At 33.3% G+C, this 19370-nt stretch overlaps 1 protein-coding gene across 14 annotated transcripts in view; it reads right to left on the reverse strand.

Moving 5' to 3' along the window:
* Positions 1 to 12971: 12971 nt before the first annotated feature.
* Positions 12972 to 19370, reverse strand: part of LOC143253328 (uncharacterized) — a 93582-nt gene continuing 87183 nt past the window's right edge. For 6 of the 14 annotated variants that reach the window (XM_076507023.1, XM_076507041.1, XM_076507027.1 and 3 more), the window contains 4 exons: positions 18398 to 18515; positions 17147 to 17294; positions 16509 to 16558; positions 12972 to 14605 (listed from right to left, as the gene is read on the reverse strand). In XM_076507023.1, the coding sequence (XP_076363138.1) occupies positions 14498 to 14605; positions 16509 to 16558; positions 17147 to 17294; positions 18398 to 18515 (424 nt within the window). In that variant the 3' untranslated portion in view covers positions 12972 to 14497. Of the gene's footprint in view, positions 14606 to 16508; positions 16559 to 17146; positions 17295 to 18397; positions 18516 to 19370 lie in introns of those variants that run through there. The other 8 variants (XM_076507024.1, XM_076507029.1, XM_076507025.1 and 5 more) reach the window with 7 other exon arrangements.

Consider the following 19370-nt stretch of genomic DNA (forward strand, 5'->3'; position numbering starts at 1 on the left):
CGTATATGTTCTCTCGTGGTTTGACTGTTTTTCATCGTTTCAAATAGCAAATCCAGCTTTTGTAGCTCATAAAAAGAGAAATGTAATGCGAGTGATGCTAAACTGCTTTGTTTTGTTGTATTTAAAAACTATCACCCACTGTTTGAGTTAAAGCAAAATTTTGGCTTTTGATTTTGCTCAAGCTATTTTGGTTACACATCATGTATTTTTGTGTGCTACATCAATCCAAGACAACAACACTGCAATAATTATTATTTAAATAGATTTTTAAAAGGAAGCAACTCATCAGATATTCTTAATATGACGCACATGGTCAAGAAAAGTATATGGAAATTGAAATTGTTTTACCCTTCAAGCTGGCAACTATATGTTTTTCGTTTGTTTGTAAACAAAAAGTTACACAATGGACTATATACATTGTACCTACCCCAGATATTAGTTAGTTAGTTATCACCATTAGATTCCATCTAGGAACATAGGGCCGCAATCGTTTACGGATTCTTCAACAAGTATTTAAGTGAGTAGGTTGTTAGCCCCTAATTTAGTAGTGTAAGACTAGAGGGAAGGCAGCTAGTCATCACCACCCACCGCCAACTCTTGGGCTACTCTTTTACCAACGAATAGTGGGATTGACCGTCACCTTATGACGCTCCCACGGCTGAAAGGGAGATCCTTTTTGGCGCGACCGGGATTCGAACCCGTAACCTTCAGATTACGAGTCGCACGCCTTACGCGCTAGGCCATGCCAGGCACACCCCAGATATTAAAACACGTATATTAATATGTATTGCTGCGCCATTGTAGGATCATGTGAGGAAGAACGAGAAGTAGAAGTGGCAATGAATGGTACTCTTTTCTGACCTGATCTACGTAAAATGAACAATGAGGAGAGGGACTATGTGAAGGGGAGGATTTCATATTTTATTTTTTTTAATCCGTGTTCTTTCTCAATCAATGTTAGTGTTGCATGCTTTAAAGAATAAATATTTATCTACAAGTAAAAAAAGTAACAGCTTTTTTTTTAACTGGAAGCAGTTTGAATTCGTTACTTCTCCTCGTTAGCACTAAAATTATTTGCGAGACATAAAGTAAAGACTTATTCGTTGACGCTAGTTATTCGCGCTAACAACTTTAAGTTGTTTTCCTCAGCAGCAAATAATGGTGAAATACAGGTTATTTTGAGAATAATTTAACAGTAGATTTTTATGTTTTTGAAATGAAACCTTTTCACGTTGAACGCCTCTCTTCACATTAAAATCACTAAGAAAATAATAGTTGCATCAATTATTAATTATTACAAGACAAAGAGAGAGATTACTAAATTTTTTAATTTTTCTGGAAACTTCGCGTTTTTTTCGAATCAAACGTTGGCAAAGTTGGTGAACGAACAATTCTAGACTTGTTTTGGAGGCGAACAATGTTTAGGATGAAGATAAATATTTGCAATTTTTAATTCTAGAAAAGAATAATACGCATGCACCTTTTATTACTTAAGAGCAAATTAAATTAATAGAAAAGATCACCAGTTTTGTTTCGTCTTTTTGTTTTTTTGGCTACAAAAGTACCGTTTTGTTGAAAAATAAAAACGACTTATTATTACAAATATTGTTTCAAAGAACATAATCCCTTAAGGGCCTCCTCTGTCCAGTTCAGATCCTGTGGCTTCCAGCAGTTTTAGATTACAACGTATGTGCTTTCATATGTTTTATTGATAAACGTGTAGTAACGTTTAATGAACTAAGAATTAATTGATTTCTGTCATTATTTTCAACATATGTTCCTTTAATAAGTGGGTGCCCCTATAGTGTAATGCAGCAGCGTGAAACCAATATAATCTAAGTATATTTCCAAATGCTCTTTTGAATCTAAATAATTCTGATATAATTTAATGCCCGCGATTAATCTTAAATTTTGCGTATTAAAAACATGTCTGACAGTTCCTGTTAACATAACTTACATCTTAGATTTTTTCTGTTTCTGATATGACACATTACCTCCTCTCATAGAAACAACTTTCTCGTCCAGTACTACTCTCTACATATGGCAAAAAAATGCATGTCACAAACTTTGAATCTCCAATGCATTTGGAATTGACTGATTCTAATGTGTCTTGAAGTAAGAGTTAGACATACTCTCTTGAAGCATGTGACTACCTCTATTCTACTGAACTGTTACTTTTTGTTTGACAGTACTTGTGTTAAACCCTTTTTATTATCTTCGTATGATTCGAATTTGTGACGTTTAATATTTTAATTTGTAAAGTGGAATTTATTTATTAATTCTGATATGGTACTTCCCACTTCTCACAAGATTAGCTAATTTCGTTTATTGCTGTCCTACGTATGCGAACTTTTATATTATGCATGGCATAAGCTTTCCACACCACCTACTGGAAACAAGTAATTCCAACGTGTATCTCATGCAAATCATCACATACCACATATCCACTAAAAGGAACATACTACGCCCAATGACATCCTCGGTTAGGCACCTTTTTCTCTTTGACTTCGTTTAGTGAAGCTTTCTGTTCTCTATGTTATTACTGCTCCCTCTATCACAGCTTACGAGACTCTATCACTTTAGGTGATGTGATGTTTCTTGGTAGCCCTTATCCCTTAGATCGTGCACATATGTGGGTTCTTCATAACCAGTGAAATCTTGCATAGGATCCTTTGAGAGCAATTACTTCCTTTCTTCCTACCCTTGTCTGTGATTTGCATTAGTGATTGGTTAAGGCTTACACGTTAGCAGATGCTCCACGTCGTCTTCCTCGTCCAAATGTGTATGTTTTCTTGTACACATCTCTTCAGATCTGGGAGGCGTGAGCCGATTAATAGGAAGCTTTGGGACGTTGTTCTGCGGTCGAGATGTCATATCATATTGTATGTCATACCTTGGTTTATTTTCTCCATCTGTTAATGATCCATTATGATAATTCTACATTGGTTTCTTATCTCAGTCACCAGGGTAACAATTGTTTTCAGTACCTATGTTTCATATTTTCGATCTTTTTTTTTTGGCTTACATGCTACACATATATATATCATTGTGTGTTATGTTGTGAATGCTTTTGATGTTATTACTGGTCAGCTTTCCCATACCGACAAAGTCTATTCGTTAGAGTGGTTTCTCAATCTTCTTGTTTTTCCTGCTTTGCCTGCTTCTCACACTCATGCATTAGCCTCCTCCTTCAACAATCGGTTGTCTATGGTTTGGTCTACGATCTCTAACTCTTGTGCTTTGGTTGTAGATGCATTCAGTGAGGACTGGATCAATAGATATTTGTATGTCTATCCTTCCATTCTACCTCTTCACAGGACGATTTAGATCACCCATGCCACTCAAAAGTCAGGTTCTTCTGACTGATCCTTACTGGCTGTCTCAGTAGTGGTTCCCGTGGCTACTGCAGCTCCAAACTACTCTTTCACTATTTTTCTCTTACTACATTCCTTCTTCCTTAACCTTGGTCACCAGTATCTCATTCAGCCCTTACTGCCCTCCATTTTCTCACCTAGTTTGTTTTTCAGTTCTTTGTGAAGAGACGGGCTCTAGAATTGCTTCACGTAATTTCTCACCCTGTTCTCTTTGACATTTGAACCACCTGGCCCAATTTTATTTGCCATCTGTTCGTATCTGATCTTTCTGGATGCCGGGCCACGTCGGAATCCGGGAGAACGAGCTTTCCGACGCTGCAGTTAAGTCTCTTCTCTGGTGTCATTATGGCCAGGTCTGTCCATACATGGACTATGTTGTTGTGATTAAAGCTTGGCTTTGCGCTAGTTGGCAGTCAGCTTATAGTGAAGAACATTACAACAAGCCTTTCCAGATTAAATCTACTATTGCTCTTTGGCCAGTTCAATTTCCACAGGGACCGTAAGGACAACGTTTCTCATTGGTCACAGCTTTTTAACCCATAATTTTCTTTTATCCAGCGCTTATGCACCGTTGTAACACTCACGTCACAATAGCCAACGTTTTACTGTTGTGCCGTCGTTACGATACAAGGGCGACGGTACCATGTTTACACTCAAAATTTAACAGTGACTTTGGCCGGTGTCATTGGTGACAGTGACAATGCCGTCTTGACTCTGTTTGTATTTTTTAACCAACTGTTTGGCGCAAATATCCGATGTTTTGTGCCATTAAACTCTAAACAATCAACCAACCTTGATGAGGAGATCCAGCTTCTCCCGATGGGTAGTTTATACTCGTTAGTTCGATACACCTTCCCTCTAGGGAATTTTATCATTGTAAATGGAATGTTTTTCACCATTGGTTTTTGGATCAAGGGTTTCATCTGATTGATTCAAAGTTCTTCAAATTGCAGATTTCCTCACTTGGCTTCTCAATCAGGGGTTCCGTCTCCTCGATTTTGGGTTATTGGATTGGGCAAACTGATCCAACACTTTACATTTTCTCCAATATCTTAGAGTTTTGCCTCTCCTACTCTTTCCCTTTTGATGTGTTATTTATAGAATCATCGTCTACCTCTATGGTCTGTCATTCTTTATTGAAATGCTAATGTGGTCCTTCATTGCTTTAGTTTGCCTTCATTCGAACCACTCTCAATGTGCTCCTTGTTTCACTTTTCCCATAAGAGTTATTTTTTCTCTTAGCTTCTGGACATTGGAGGTCAGATTTAGTTGCCATGTTTCATGCACTCTTTATCATTTCGATGATTTTCCTCCCCTACATTTCCCACCTTTAGCTTCAGTCTGATCTTCATAAACTTGTTTGTCCTTATCTGCTATTTGTTGTTATACTGCCTGTACAAGTTCCTTCTGGGGTGCCAACTCCCGCCTTTCTATTTCTTTGAGACATCGTCTCTTGAAGAAGGTGGAAGGAGAAAGATCATGAATAGAATATATCTTGCTTATTATGTTTGTCTTATTATTCTTTATTGTTTCCCTCCCGCACTTTGTCCCTGGCGTTTTTACAACAAATAAGACATCTTATTTTATCATTGGTATCTCATCTTCATTGTCTCTTTAACAAAGATTTTTAATTGGGCATGTGGACTATCCCTCATACATTTGTCTCTATTTGCATAGGATCGTGATATCTTGCTCTTCAGGTTATTGTCTTCTGCCTATAGTAATTCTTCTTGCTTCAGTGAGACTTTGACTGGATAAGTTGCTTTTCATTACTCTTTTCAGGGGCTTTTTCCCCTTTATTTGTTATTAATCATTATTTCATCTCGCTCTGTGATAAGTTGTACCTGACTAGGTATTCTTCAACCAAATTTGCAAAGTAAGACCATGTCGACTTGCATATTATAATTCCATGGTCATGCAATGCAGTATGGAGATAGGTTGTCCCATAAGATCATTTGTTAATTTATCCTCTCGATATGTTTGCTTCATAAATTTGCCCATCCTGGATCATACTCACCCATGGACTGTGCTGGTAAAGCAGAAAAGAATAGCTGCCCATCCCTGCCATGCCTTGTATTGAATAAGTTGAAATAGTCTGCTTTTCAAAATTGAGTTTTGTGGTCACTCATTGCACTATTTCAGATGTTGTCTTTCCTCTGGGCTCTCCACCATATTTTCCTCTCTCTTATAGTGGAGTTCCAAGCCAATAGGGTGGTAGACTATATAGGTATCACCCTGAGTGTGTTAATGAAATATAAAATATATACAAATGATTATTAAACCATCATTTGAGAGCAGGAAGGCAGTGTTTGGCTGGTGTAGTTGATATAATATCCTCCATCATATAAAATGGAAGTGGGCTTTTATAATTACAGTTCATTCCTTCGACACGGATCCCTCATCATATCGCTATGTGAATGTTAGTTCAAAGTGACTGTTAGAACTGAACTAATCAACATAAATCATCATACATGTCTCACAAATGTCTCTGTTCCCTTTCTCTTTTATACTCTTGTTACTTTATCAGTGTTGTGGGTCACAGTGAAGGCATTTGCAGAATACTATGGTTCATCCCCTTCCACTCCACCTTGATGTTTATTTCGAGGATGTTATTGTGGTTCCTGTTAATTTAAAATTTGAGTGAGTAGTTTACATTAAGCAGACATTTTTAATGCTTGATGTCAGATGTCTGGATAGATCAAACAATTTCTCATGTTATCATGTGCCCAGTTCGTGGGTCGGAGGGTACGAGATTTCCTCTTCTCTCATGAACTTGAGGTGAAGACAATATGATCTTCTTTTTTACCACCACATGAATGTCAGTACCAGGTGGCTACGATTTGGATTGAGGTTGATTTGCCCATGGTATGGTCGTCATCTTAATACTGTGAGGATTTTGATTCCAGTGGTATGGTTTTTGGATGTAGTTGACTTGCTGTGATTGGTTCTTCACGTCCTAGCCATTGTCCTAAATGTCCTAAAAGCACATTGTGACAAATTTACTGTTATACCTTTATTTTGATACCTTTGTTTCGGGTTAATATGTTTGGTGTGTATTGCGCAAGTCTCGCCTGTTCTGTAAACTTGTAGAAGATTCGTAATAATAAGAATCAACGCTATTTGTTTTACGAAAATGCTATAATGTTTTCGAGCATTGTTAAAACTTGCAGAAACTCGCGTGATTGATAAATAAAATCGACGCGCGGAGAGACGAAGTAGACTGTAATTAGTCAGCAAAAGTCAGTGTGCTCTAGGTCTCGGAAGCTATAATTGTGATTAATGCCCATTAACCGGAAAACTATAGAATTTGAACAGCAACGTTTACAGATGTCGAACATTACAAACCGTTTAACTTTAGTGAATTAACTTCGGACGTTAGCATTTCTAAGAGGACATTAGATATTTTCATCAGTAAAAACGTACAGGTGCTTCTAGCTTAGCCAGTCATCAAAAGAAGTGTACAGATGTAACAACAAAGAATTAGTTTATTCTCTGTGAACATCGACAAAAGATTCAGTTCCAGAACAGATATAAGACTCGTTGTTTGTAAACCATCATTTGTAATAACTATTAGTAATAACCGTTATCATAAACTGTATGTTTTGTGTGTTAATATTTACTTGTATTAAGAAAGAAAATTGTATGTATCAATTTTGTTGGCAAATATAAATTTAATATATATTAACATTTAATTAACTTCTAATGTAAAATCAACATTTCCGTACGTAACATAATAAATCAGCAACTTATCTGAAATAAACCACAGTACGTAACAACATCCTTTCAATCGCACTCTCCTCGATGTTTCTGGATATTTCATAAATATCACATGGTTTGAATCCCTATCCTGCCATAGTTCTCTTCCCTTTGTATGTGTTCCTCCGTTTTTCTGCCCATATATGCAACTGTTTTACACAATAAGCAATGATATACCTGTTTCAAAAGAGGTGGGGTCTTTTACATCAGATCTTTCACGCTGAAGATTTCTTCTTGAGGAGTGTCTTTGAATGCTTCTTTTTCATCTCACACTGGTTTCTCCACTTATTCAATGTGGGATTCTAGGTATTTATGTGAAAGGAGCTAATGTACCGTATCGGATGTTGTAATTTTTCTATACTGAAAACTTAACTCTTCTCACACTTACCATCGTTCTTCCATACTGAAAACTGGCGCTTCCATATCCTGCCCAAACTTAAGTGATAATTCAGTAGAATAGAATAGAATAGAGGGAGTCACATGCGTCAAGAGTATGTCAAGTTATTAATTAGTAAAGGTATAAAGGTGTTCCTTTATATTGGTTTAATTTTGGTTTTAGTTGTTGCACAAGTAGGGCTTATTTGATTTTGCGTTTGTTTATATTTGTTTCCCTACTTGGTATCCGCATGTTTTTTATGGTTATGTTATATCTATTTGATTTGCAGTGTTCAACAACGTGTGAAGGTATCTTTTGTGTTCTTGAATCTGGTTTCCATTTTTCTGATTGTTTCTCCAATATAGAAGTCGTGGCAGTTGTTATATTGTGTTTTACAAATTGTGTTGATGTTGTGTTTTTCATTGCAGTTTTAATATAGTATGTACTTTAGTTCTGTACCTGTTTTTTTAATTAATTTGGTGTTTACTGGAATGTTATGTTTTAAGTTTTTTTCCAAATGTTGGTTAGTTTTTCACTGATGTCGGGAATATGTGGTATTCAGCAATGTGAAGTAAGGTTTTGTGATTTGTTGTATCTTGGGGTTTATTATTGTTTGTTGTTGCTCTAGGTGCGTGCGTATAATTTTTTCAACGGTTTTTGGAGGGAATTTGTTGATGTTGATGAAGTGTTGTTTTGGTTGGTTGATCTGATGTTCTATGGCACAAAGCAGCGAGATTATCTGTGCCAAACATCCAGTAAAAAGTTAAAATTAAAGTAAAATTAGGAAATTTATAAAAGGAATTTAAGGTAAAATAAAACAAAGTTAAAAAAGCATAAAACCTGTTTACATCTAGTCTACAGCATTAAGAGAAAAAGTACAGTAATACAAGTGACAGATGACTTTCTGTAGCATAACTGTATTTATCTGAACTCGCCAGGAAGACTAACAGGTAAGTACAAAAACCACCATCGTTGTTTTAGTTTGTTGATCTCACCATTAATTTTATTGAGTGAGCATAGTTTTGTGGCTGTGTTTATTTGGTGTCTTAATATGTTGAGTTTTTGATTTGTTTCATATGCTGAGTTCCAGGAAATGCACAGTCCAGTATGGGTGATTTTTCCGTGGATTTTCGTTTTGAATTGTGTATCGGTTCTTGTGATCTTTAGGTTGAGAAATGCAATTTGGTTGGGGTGTATAGAGTTAACGCGGTTGAAAAAACTAAGTGTGTGTTCTGTAGGTGTGAATGCAGCAATTGTATCGTCAACATATATGTACCAGTATAGTGGTGGGTGTAAAGCTGAATTAATCGCTTGAGATTGAATCTGTATCATAAAAACATTGGCTAGAACTGGTGACACGGGATTCCCCATACTTAGGTCATTTATTTGTATGTAGTTTTAGTTATTGAACATAAAGTTAGTTTTGGTGGTAGTGATTTCAATAAGGGTTGCTAATTGGTTGCTGGGGGTATGTATTGATGGGTTGAGGTCTTGGTTTTAAAGTTCAAAAATTATCTTGCAGGCTTTAGTGGTTGGGACTTCTGCAAAGATTACATCAAAAGTAGCCATTAAAGCTTCATGATTTAATTGATTAAGAATACATTTCAAGTTAAAAGAGTCTTTGAAAAAGGAGTCAGCTGATATTACATATTTAGAAAATGGACATGCTATGTATTTACCAAGGTTGTAGTTAAATGATTCATAGGTTGACATTATTAGTGGTAGTGGACAAAACCATCAACATAATTTTAGAGAAAACCTAAAAATATAACTTCACAGGAAAATATTTTCTATAAACAACCTAAAACAAGACAACATCATCAAAAGTCTAAAAGCAGATAAAGGCAATGTTATAGCAGAGATGCCAACTATTTCAAATGACTGAGCGTAATGATTATAGACAAAGCACTTTATCATTTGCAGCTACTAGGCCTGACCAATGTCTCTAAGCTGTTTATTATTATATTATTATTATAACTATTATAATAATCTGCTACAGATTGCTCATTTATGACTGTTTTGGGTATTTAACAAATAAATTTAAAAAATTATTTTGAAATTATGTCTTTTATTTAGTTCAGAGTAACAAACATACTGGTAAAACAACATTGAACATGAACAAACAGTAAGCAGAAAAAGCCTTTGTGTAAGGACTAGTTTATATCATGTTTATGACACTTATTGTAATAGTTTTGCAGCTGTTGTAGCATTTGCTTTCATGAGAATGTCTCTGGATGGTTGGGAGTTATAATAATATTGTCCATTTGACTCCATACACATCTTGTGTGTTGTAATACTGCTCAAAACTGGGGTGCTCAAGTTTGGTCTGAACTTGCTTTTGTTTTTAGTCACAAAACTAAATATCCTTTCACTGTCAGCATCAGAATGGAAGATTGTAAGAATTCCAAGCAATACCCTACACAGAATGTCATACTTGTGGTTGCTATTTCCATCCTTAACTGTAGACAGCTGAACCCAACACTTGTGAACATTCATCTGAAGGACAGTTTCTGAAAAAGTATCAATTTGATAGTTCAAATATTGCCCTTCCAACTGGTCAATAGTGTCATGCTCATGTGTATTGATAAAGACAGGATACCTGTCTGTGAAGAAGCATAAAGAAGAGAAATCTTTACTGACTTTCAGTTTTGGATCAGCAATCTCTGCATGAATCAGAAGTTCATCATTTAGAGGGAAATGTTTCATCATGTAATTTGTAGCTGCAATATAGTATTTCTTGACACTGATGTAGAAGCTGATCATGTCCAGGTCCTTTTCATATTTAACAATGTATTCCTTGGCAGCATTTCCAATAGAAACTGCCTCATCAGATTTGTGTAAGGATTGATTGTTGTAGTCAAGTTCAGTGATGTTGCATTCAAGATAATCTGGCTTGATGTATCTGACAAGTATATTTTTAACTTGTGTAATCAGAGTTCTATGCATAATGTGTATGCAAGGTTCTTCTCTTTACAATATCAAATTGGCTTGTTCAAATAGAGGAATTGCAGACTGAAGAAAAAGACAAAATAACAAGTTCATTTTGTTGTCCAAGAAAACTGTTAACTTATCTGGTAAGTTAACATATAACATATAACTCTGCATACAACTTTTCTTGGTTACTTCCTTGCTAACTTTCATTTTCATCTCTTTTTTCATTGATTGTCCCTTTTTTAGTTCAAGGTCAGACTGCCTAAACATATATTGAGTTATATCAAATGTTTCTTTGCTTTTGGAGACTGTTGTCTTGTGTCCCTGTGTGGCTGAGAGGATATCCTGACTGTTAAAGTCTTGCTGCCTGACTGAACTGCACATTTAAATCCTTTTGAATCTAGTTTTTCCTTTTCATAGTGAAAATACTTCTTCAATGGCTTCCACATGTCCAATATTCTGTTGAGACACACCCCAAGTGATAGCCATCTTGTGTTAACAAGTTGTAGAATGTTTCTTGTTTCTTTGTCATACAATCCTTGAAATTCTTTGAAATGTTTTTTTCTGCCAGCACTTTGTCCAGAAAGTATTAGATATCTATCAATATATCAGAAACTCGGCAGGGCTGTTCTCTGGAAGCTTTCTGGGCAGCAATATTCATGAGGTGACAGGCACAGCCCATGAAGTAAATGCTAGGCTGTCGTCTTGAGGTGTGTCCCATCACACCTTTACCTACACCAGACATAACTGAGGCATTGTCTGAAGAAAAACTAAGACAGTTTCCCATGGAATTTTCCTCTTTGTCAGTTCATGGTCCAAAAGCTTGAAAATATTCTCTCCCATTGAAGCTTCTTTCCATTCCACCATTGTCAAAAGAGAACAAACAATTTTTTCAAGCAAAGGGTCAAGATATCGTACAACCACTGGATACAGTTTTGAGTCATCCATGTCTGTGGATCCATCTGTGGCTAAACTGTAAACACTGTTAGTAAGTATGCTTGAAATCATTTTGTCATCTTCACAACCCAACATTTGTACAATGGCTGTAGTTTTGGTTCTTGCACAGCCATATTTTTTTTGCTATATCTGAGTCTGGGAACATTTTTCTGAATAGATGTCCTGCATGATTGGCTACAGCTAGGGGTAAATTATGAGCAATGACGAATTGCATGAACATCACTTCTGCATTTATGGTTTCATATTCTGAATTCTTACGCATAAATGTCGTTATCTGCATCGTTTTTCTCTTCACCTCAGCCTTTTGTTGGTGAGATGCCGATTTTGTATGTCTGGAACAATCATTTATCCTGCCACAGAAAAATCATTGTGACAAACTGTACAAAATGCATAACTGTCCCTGACTTTTGATGCAATGACCAGATATTTTGCACTATGCTCTTTCCTAAATTTTTGATTCACAGTTTTAGTCCTTTTAGATTTGCCAGAAACAAGATAATCTGGTGAACGAGGCCTCTTTTTTTTCATCTTGTGAATGATCGCATTGGTGTTTCTATGCTACTTAGAAAACGAGAAATACCCATCTATGTGAGCACTGATTGGCTGACAAGCACTGATGACGTAACTATGGATTCCATCACGTACCCAGTATGGAGAAGCACTGCACTCAAACTACTGGCAGACGTCAGAAATATAAATATTTTTTTATTATTTCAAGTACAAACAAGTAGCCATTTGGGCTATGTCTTTTATTTATTATCAGAATTTATTTGTATCTCACCAGAAATTTTCTTTTCATCCCTTTCAAGCCCTGGGGGTACAATTTATCCCTTTATTGTATAGGCCTATATAATATATAATAATTTGGGAGTTGCAACAAGTCGTAATATTTGACTGTATGAGCATATAGTCATAATGTACACACCAAAATTATAATGAATGGCATCTCTGCTATAGTGATAATAAACACATATGAATGCATTCAAAAAATGAACACCATCTTATCAGATACAAACAAATTTAAACTAATACACACAAATCCAACAAAAACACATGAAAACAAATTCAACAAAATACTACTACAAAAACAAAACATCACAATCTCAAAAAACATTTATTCTCACTTATGCAGGACCGACTCACACACATCACACCCATACGGCACCCCCAAACCTTGTAAATCAGATTGTCCATTAGGACCCACCTTTATACTTTGTTTTAATACCCATACCAGCCGTCTTGAGGTACCTAGTCACTATCCCCTCTGTTTCTACATCTATGGGTAAAAGAAAATTTGTGCCCATGGGCAAATATTTTCTTAAATAAACCAAATTTTTTGTCTAATCTTTTGGAACTGCCAGTTAAAATTGGTGAATATTATTTAATAATTTTTATTTTGGCAGTGTCTCATCAGAAGTTTAGTTAATTATAAAACTTGTTTGTAGTTCCTGTATAAAAAATTATTAATTATTAATTGTCTAATATAAAATTACAAACTAAATACTTCTTGAGTTACTAACTTCATGTCAACAGTTTCTATATACTGAGGGGAAAAAAAATTAAATTCACAAAAATTACAATACAAGTTTTATTTATTATACACATGCCAATTACATTAAAGTTCTGCAACACGCGTCTTAATTTTTCTCACATAAATGTTGTATATAAAAATAAAGCTAGATGAGTTTCTTGCCTTACTTCCAAGAACTTGAAGTTAAAGTTTCATAGCTAATGACATCAAAATATATTAACATACAAACAAAAGGTTTTATCATCATCATATATTTTTTAGGATGTCCAATTAATTTACAGTTGTCACTGTATGGCTGCTCCTGGTGTTGTTTATGTGGGGGCAGAACTGTGAACTTCTTCTGAACTTGTTGCAGGAAGTACTTTGCATTATGAAGGCCAAAAATGTCATAAAACAAACACAAATAATCATGGTTTCCATTCCATTTCTAGTATGCAATAAAATACAAGGTCTTAATTAGGTTGGATGTATTCAAGTAAACTAATAGTAACATTATAAACCATAAAAAAGCTTTGATTACAATTGTAAACAAGTAATTGCAGAAATAATTTTCAAAGTAAATTGCCTTCAAATACTTTTTAAGTTTATGATATGATAAAAAGTATTATATTCTAACAATACAAGAGGTTTTGCAAGATAATGTATTTTTTCTAAATTTTTCTAAGATTGCTAGGTTACTGTAAACATTGTAGATATATAAAATTTATATTTTATGCTGAAATAATAAGTCAGTTCAAGTCACCCACTGGTACAGTGGTAAGTCTTTGGATTTACAATGTTAAAATCATAGGTTCGATTACCCTCAGTGGACACAGCAGGTAGCCCAATGTGGCTTTGCTATAAGAAACACACACACACTCAAGTCAGTTAAAATACTGATATTTACTTCCTAGTTCAGAGTATACTAAGATGTCAAACCTGTTGCACAACAATTTTAATATTTTGAAACATTTATTATGATTAAAGATTAAGTTGTAATTTGTTGGTATTATTTAGATCATAACATTAATAACTTTTTTTTAATTCCTAAATTCAAATTTGTACTTTTGTTTTTTTTATATATATTACAAAAACTAACACTTTAAATAAATTTCTATAACAACAAATATAAACACAATCTATTTTAAAATTCCTGTGAAAATGATTAATCACACTTCATACATGAAACCAAAACAATGTATCTGAGAAATATATAGAAAAATTCAAATAAAAATTCAGAATTCAATAGTATCAATATCAAAACAGAAACTAAAAAGTACCTTTAATTTGTTTTGTTCACAAAGAGCATTAATTAGTCACGACCAATACAATCAGGGCAATGATTACATTATTAACCACATCCAACTGTTATATAATTGTGTGAATTCTATGATACTTATAGTTAATTTTTATGACTTAAAATTGAAGATAATTTTCAAAGATGACTAAAGATTAAGTGCAAAATAAAAAAAATAAAGTGGCCAAATTTACTGGAATCACACAGGGTGATAAGTATCAACATAAAGCAATGAAATTAATATATGTAGTTTTTTAGATTAATATAAAAACATTAAACACATTACACTCACAAGTTTAAATCTCACTTTCAAGCATTTTTCCAGTTTCCACGCCTTTTACTCTAGATTTCAGTTCATCATTTTTCATCTGCATATCCACAATTACAGAGTTCAAAAACGCAATCTGTAGACACCATTAATAGAAAGAAAAGTTTGTAAAAGCACATTCACATACGAAATGAATCTCTACATAAGTATCACACCAGCATAATATAACAACAATTTCTTTTAATTTACTTAAACCAATTTGTAGCAACTTGTAATAAAGATTTTACCATTACAATAAGACTAAATCTTTAACCTATGTAAAAATGCCATAACAGGCATTTTATTCGATCTCTTTAGCAAATTAAAAAACAACTGAATAAAATATTCAAAGTGAAATTTCTTAAATAGCTTAAACAAACACACACACACACACACACATATATATATATAACTATTTTGGATTTCCAAATTTAAGCAGTTTGTTTTTCTGATAACTCTTGCAGAGGGGTTTTTTAGAAAAATGATTACATTTGCTCTAGCAAGAAAAAAACAACTTTGTACTTAACAAGTGAGAAAAGTAAAGAGTTCTTTATTTATAAATTGTTTAAGGTGTTGAAGCACATAGACACAATTTTTATCTGCCAATATATCATGAAGTATGTGGAAAATTAAAAATGAATAACTTGACTTCACTTGTTCATATCAGTGTAATCATTATGAATAAAACAAAGTACAAAATGACTTGTATTTTACTGAGTTGTTTTATAACTTATATTTGTGCATGTGTTATAAGACTGTCTTTCTCTTAGTAACCACAAAAACAACCTTCAATATTGATATATCACAGAAAAGGGGTGTATCAATGCAAAATATCTTCAAAACTTCCAACTAATTAGTCAATAGGTTACAAATTATTGTAATTGTGTAAATTCTGTTTATTTTAATCCATAGTTGAATATTTGTGTTTCACAAGTTGTTGCTATGGATTATATGAGAATATATCAAATAATTTTCATAAAACATTGAGACACAGATTTCATGTTCTTAATTTAGGGATAACTTTTTTGTTTTACAATATACCCTGATGGAAACATTCAAATCTGAATTTTTCTCTTATTTTCCATCCATTAACATTGGAACTGTGTGAAACATGAACTATGAAAGATAGACTGGTTTGAAAACAACTTTATTCATCTAATAAGAACATATAAAATTGTATGTAATTATCTAACTCATTGTGTTTTGATCAAGATATAGTTAACTATTAATGAGACTCTTTAGGTCAAATAATATTTTTTTATTTTAGAATTGCTCATTATAATAGGTAAATTACTAAAGCTTACAGCAAAATCTTTACAACTTTTAAGCTATGAAAATGAGTTAACTAATGCGACTGAACAGGTAAGTTTGGTTTAGTTGTTGTTAACCCTTAAAGAGAAGGAATGTTGTACGTAGCAGCACGAATTGATAATGGCTACCATTTAAGTGTTAAGTACAAGGCTATACATTGAGGTTGAGGTATTTATGGTCTACCTATCACTGGTAACAATAACTGATTTTTGTGTTGAAAGCCTGTAAACTTACTGCTAAGCCACTTGGAGTTGAACAGTTAAGAACTCTTTTAATGCTCCCTACTTAACACTAGTTACTGCATTACGGTTAGTGATACCAAAAGAACACAAGAAATTACAAAAGATCATTTAAAAGCTTTCTCTATGACATTTTAAATAAACAATACTTTTCTCTTTTCTATGGCTTTTAACGCTTTTTTCATGCTCACTGCCTTTAGCTTTCTTATCTTTTAAAATATCCCAACTTAAAAAAGTAGCACAGTGCCACATTCTAGAACTAAGTATTTGCAGTGAAGTTAATTTCTCTCATTCTGAAAAAGATAATTCTTGTGATTGTATATTATACTCGAAGTCATAGCCATATGACTGAAGTCTAGGCAGAAGCTTCTATTTCAGAAATCAAGAAAAAAAAATCATATAATTATATATTAATACAAAAATAAATGAACATCTACAATAAAGTGCTACCTGTATTTGCATAGCCTCTTTATCTTCTCTAATTTGTTCATATTGCATATCTGCAATATAGAAATATTAAAAATTATGAAGTTACATAAACTTAAGAAAAAAATGTTTTATATAAACCTAGAATAAAATGTTACATGATATATTCAATTTACTTAGAAACCTCAAAGAAATGAAACTTTGAACCAGCCACAAGAGATTTCCCTTATTAGTGTCATTGGTTTTAATGGTGATTTATAAAAAACTCCTGCCAATTTTTATACAAAGGAAGTTGCCAATATTTATTTAAGGTGTATAATGCTATAAATTAACAACTGGTCAGAAAACAACAGTAATTAACATCATTTTACACTTGATATTTCATATTTCTACATCATTACTTGCATGAACTTAAATTAGTTGGCAATTTCTAAACTGTTCAATTGCTAAACCTAAGTGTTATGTTAAGGATTATATATTATTAGGCTTTATGTAAATTTTGCAATAAAATGCTACAGTTGACTGAAGAGAATGAAAAACAGCTTATAAAGCAGTGTACCTATGTGTAACAGTTACTGTATGCAAGAGTATTGTGTGTACTAGCAGCATATTCATAATGTACAAAATATTAAGTTTTACATAAGCACACTTATAATTCTCACCTTCAACTTTTTCATTAGGCTGTGATCTTGCTAAAAATAGTTGAAGCTCCACAATTTTATTTTTTAGTTGTTCTTTTTGTTGTTCTACATTCTGCAGCAGAAATCTGCACTTCTGATGATATGTTTTGTCTTCTTTAGCTGCCACTAACTGCAGTTGAGACATTTAATTTAACTTAGTCATAAACTGAATTTAGCCTAGTTATTTTTCTAAAGATTAATAGATGTGTTTTTTACTGAAAGTATGACAAGAGTAAGATCCCACACTTTCTCTTTCCTGGTACTTAAAATTTACATAAATAACTTATTAGCCACACTTAATCACAAAATATAATAGACATTGACAGAAACTGAATATTTTACTAGCTGCATTTATTTCATTCTAATGCAAACTCACAATAGCAACTTTAAGTGTGAAAAAATATCATTGTGCATGAACTTTGGAGAGAGTACCTAAAGTGGCCTTTGTGACCATAAAATGGGTAAAAAGTAATATACCTTAACAGGGACTTGAACCCAGGACTCTTAGTTCATTTTAATGCTCTGAGATTGATGCTTTCATCATGTGAACTACCAGGATTCAAAACTTAAAAAAGACAACTCTTCATTCTAACCATTACATGTTAAAACAAGGATCATCCTCAAGCCATCAGCATTATAACATTTATAGTTATCAACACAGATGTGGAACATACCTCCAGACCAGCAGCAATGATGTCATTAGCTTGCATAATACACCAGGCTAACAAGAAGTGTACACAGACTGATTCTTCATCTACTACCCTCAGATGGGTCTTTGGGATGAAATGACTAGTAGTTTGATGTCAATAATAGTGTACTATCAACATGTTAAGGAATCTGTCCTGATTAAAACCTTTTTATAACATAAGTATTCTAAGGTCTCAGGACTCATTGTCCAAGAATATATCTTATCTCCTTATCCTGATCACCATAATACCTTCTAATTTACAATGTGAAGAATGATAAATAGATACATACAATCATATTGTACTTACATAGGGTAAACCGATATACAAACACATACATGATATCTGTTTATTAGGTTGAATATGTAGGTTTTAATGAAGTACAGTGCCAATACAATAAAAAAAATAGCTTCACAAAATTTTTATAAGTAGTCTGGGATGGATGAAAGTTAAAACATATCTATATTAATACAAACTTCAAAGAAATAATATATATCACACTTTGAATCTTTTTGTATTTTTAAATCTTTTATATGCAATTGATTACCTCTTGACCCTTTTTAATTGTACTGTTTTCTTGCTCATCTAATAGAGACTGATTTGATTCCAGCTTTTTCAGAAGTGATTTGCATTCACTACCAAACTTGTGTGTGAGTTTAAATTCCCTTGAAGAAAGATAAACATTAACAAAAAAAAAGAAGATATTCAGTTCAAAGTGTGCAACAAGCACAGATATGAAGAAATAATAAAATAAACAAAATGTATTATTGTTTCACACCTAAGTTTAAGACATGACTAATGATTTAATATTATCACTAAATACACACATGTATACCAGAATAAAATAAGCTAATATGTCTATTGATCACAGATAGCAGTACTTATGAAAAGCTATTTTATAAGGACTTACAGCACCACTAATTAAGTGTAAAAAATCTGTTGTTGTATTATTATATATATAATTTACAGAGTAAAATAAGCTAAGACATCTATTAGTCTTGATAACAATACTTATGAAAATCTGTTCTGTAAAGACTCACAGCACCAGTAAACACTCTCTTATAATGTATAATTATATAAACATAACTTATACTTTCATACATCAACTATGCTTTGTGTTCAGTAGTTTGCATTAGGGTGATGTTTTAATGGCAGTTTTATCTTTCACTGTTTTATTCAGTTTTGCACAAGATATACTCTATGCACTGCCATGAACTTATAGTCTATGAGGAAGGTAACTAACCAGCACAAATCACTGCTAATTCTTGGGATATAGTTGTCTAACAGAATGGTAGGATTTGACTATTACTGTTATTTTGTACCCATTGTCCCAGAGCGAAGAAATGCTGCTTATCACAGATGGAATGCAAACAATGAATTCTTTGATTCACAGTTTGGGCATTCTAATCACTATGGGCTAGGGCAATTTAATTTTTCAAAAGGTATTATATGTAGAATCAATATTAGTTATTTATCAATGTCAATTTAATACTATAACTTTTTTTCAACATAGACCTTAA

The sequence above is a fragment of the Tachypleus tridentatus genome, chromosome 6, assembly GCF_004210375.1.
Source record: "Tachypleus tridentatus isolate NWPU-2018 chromosome 6, ASM421037v1, whole genome shotgun sequence".
Taxonomy (NCBI): domain Eukaryota; kingdom Metazoa; phylum Arthropoda; class Merostomata; order Xiphosura; family Limulidae; genus Tachypleus; species Tachypleus tridentatus.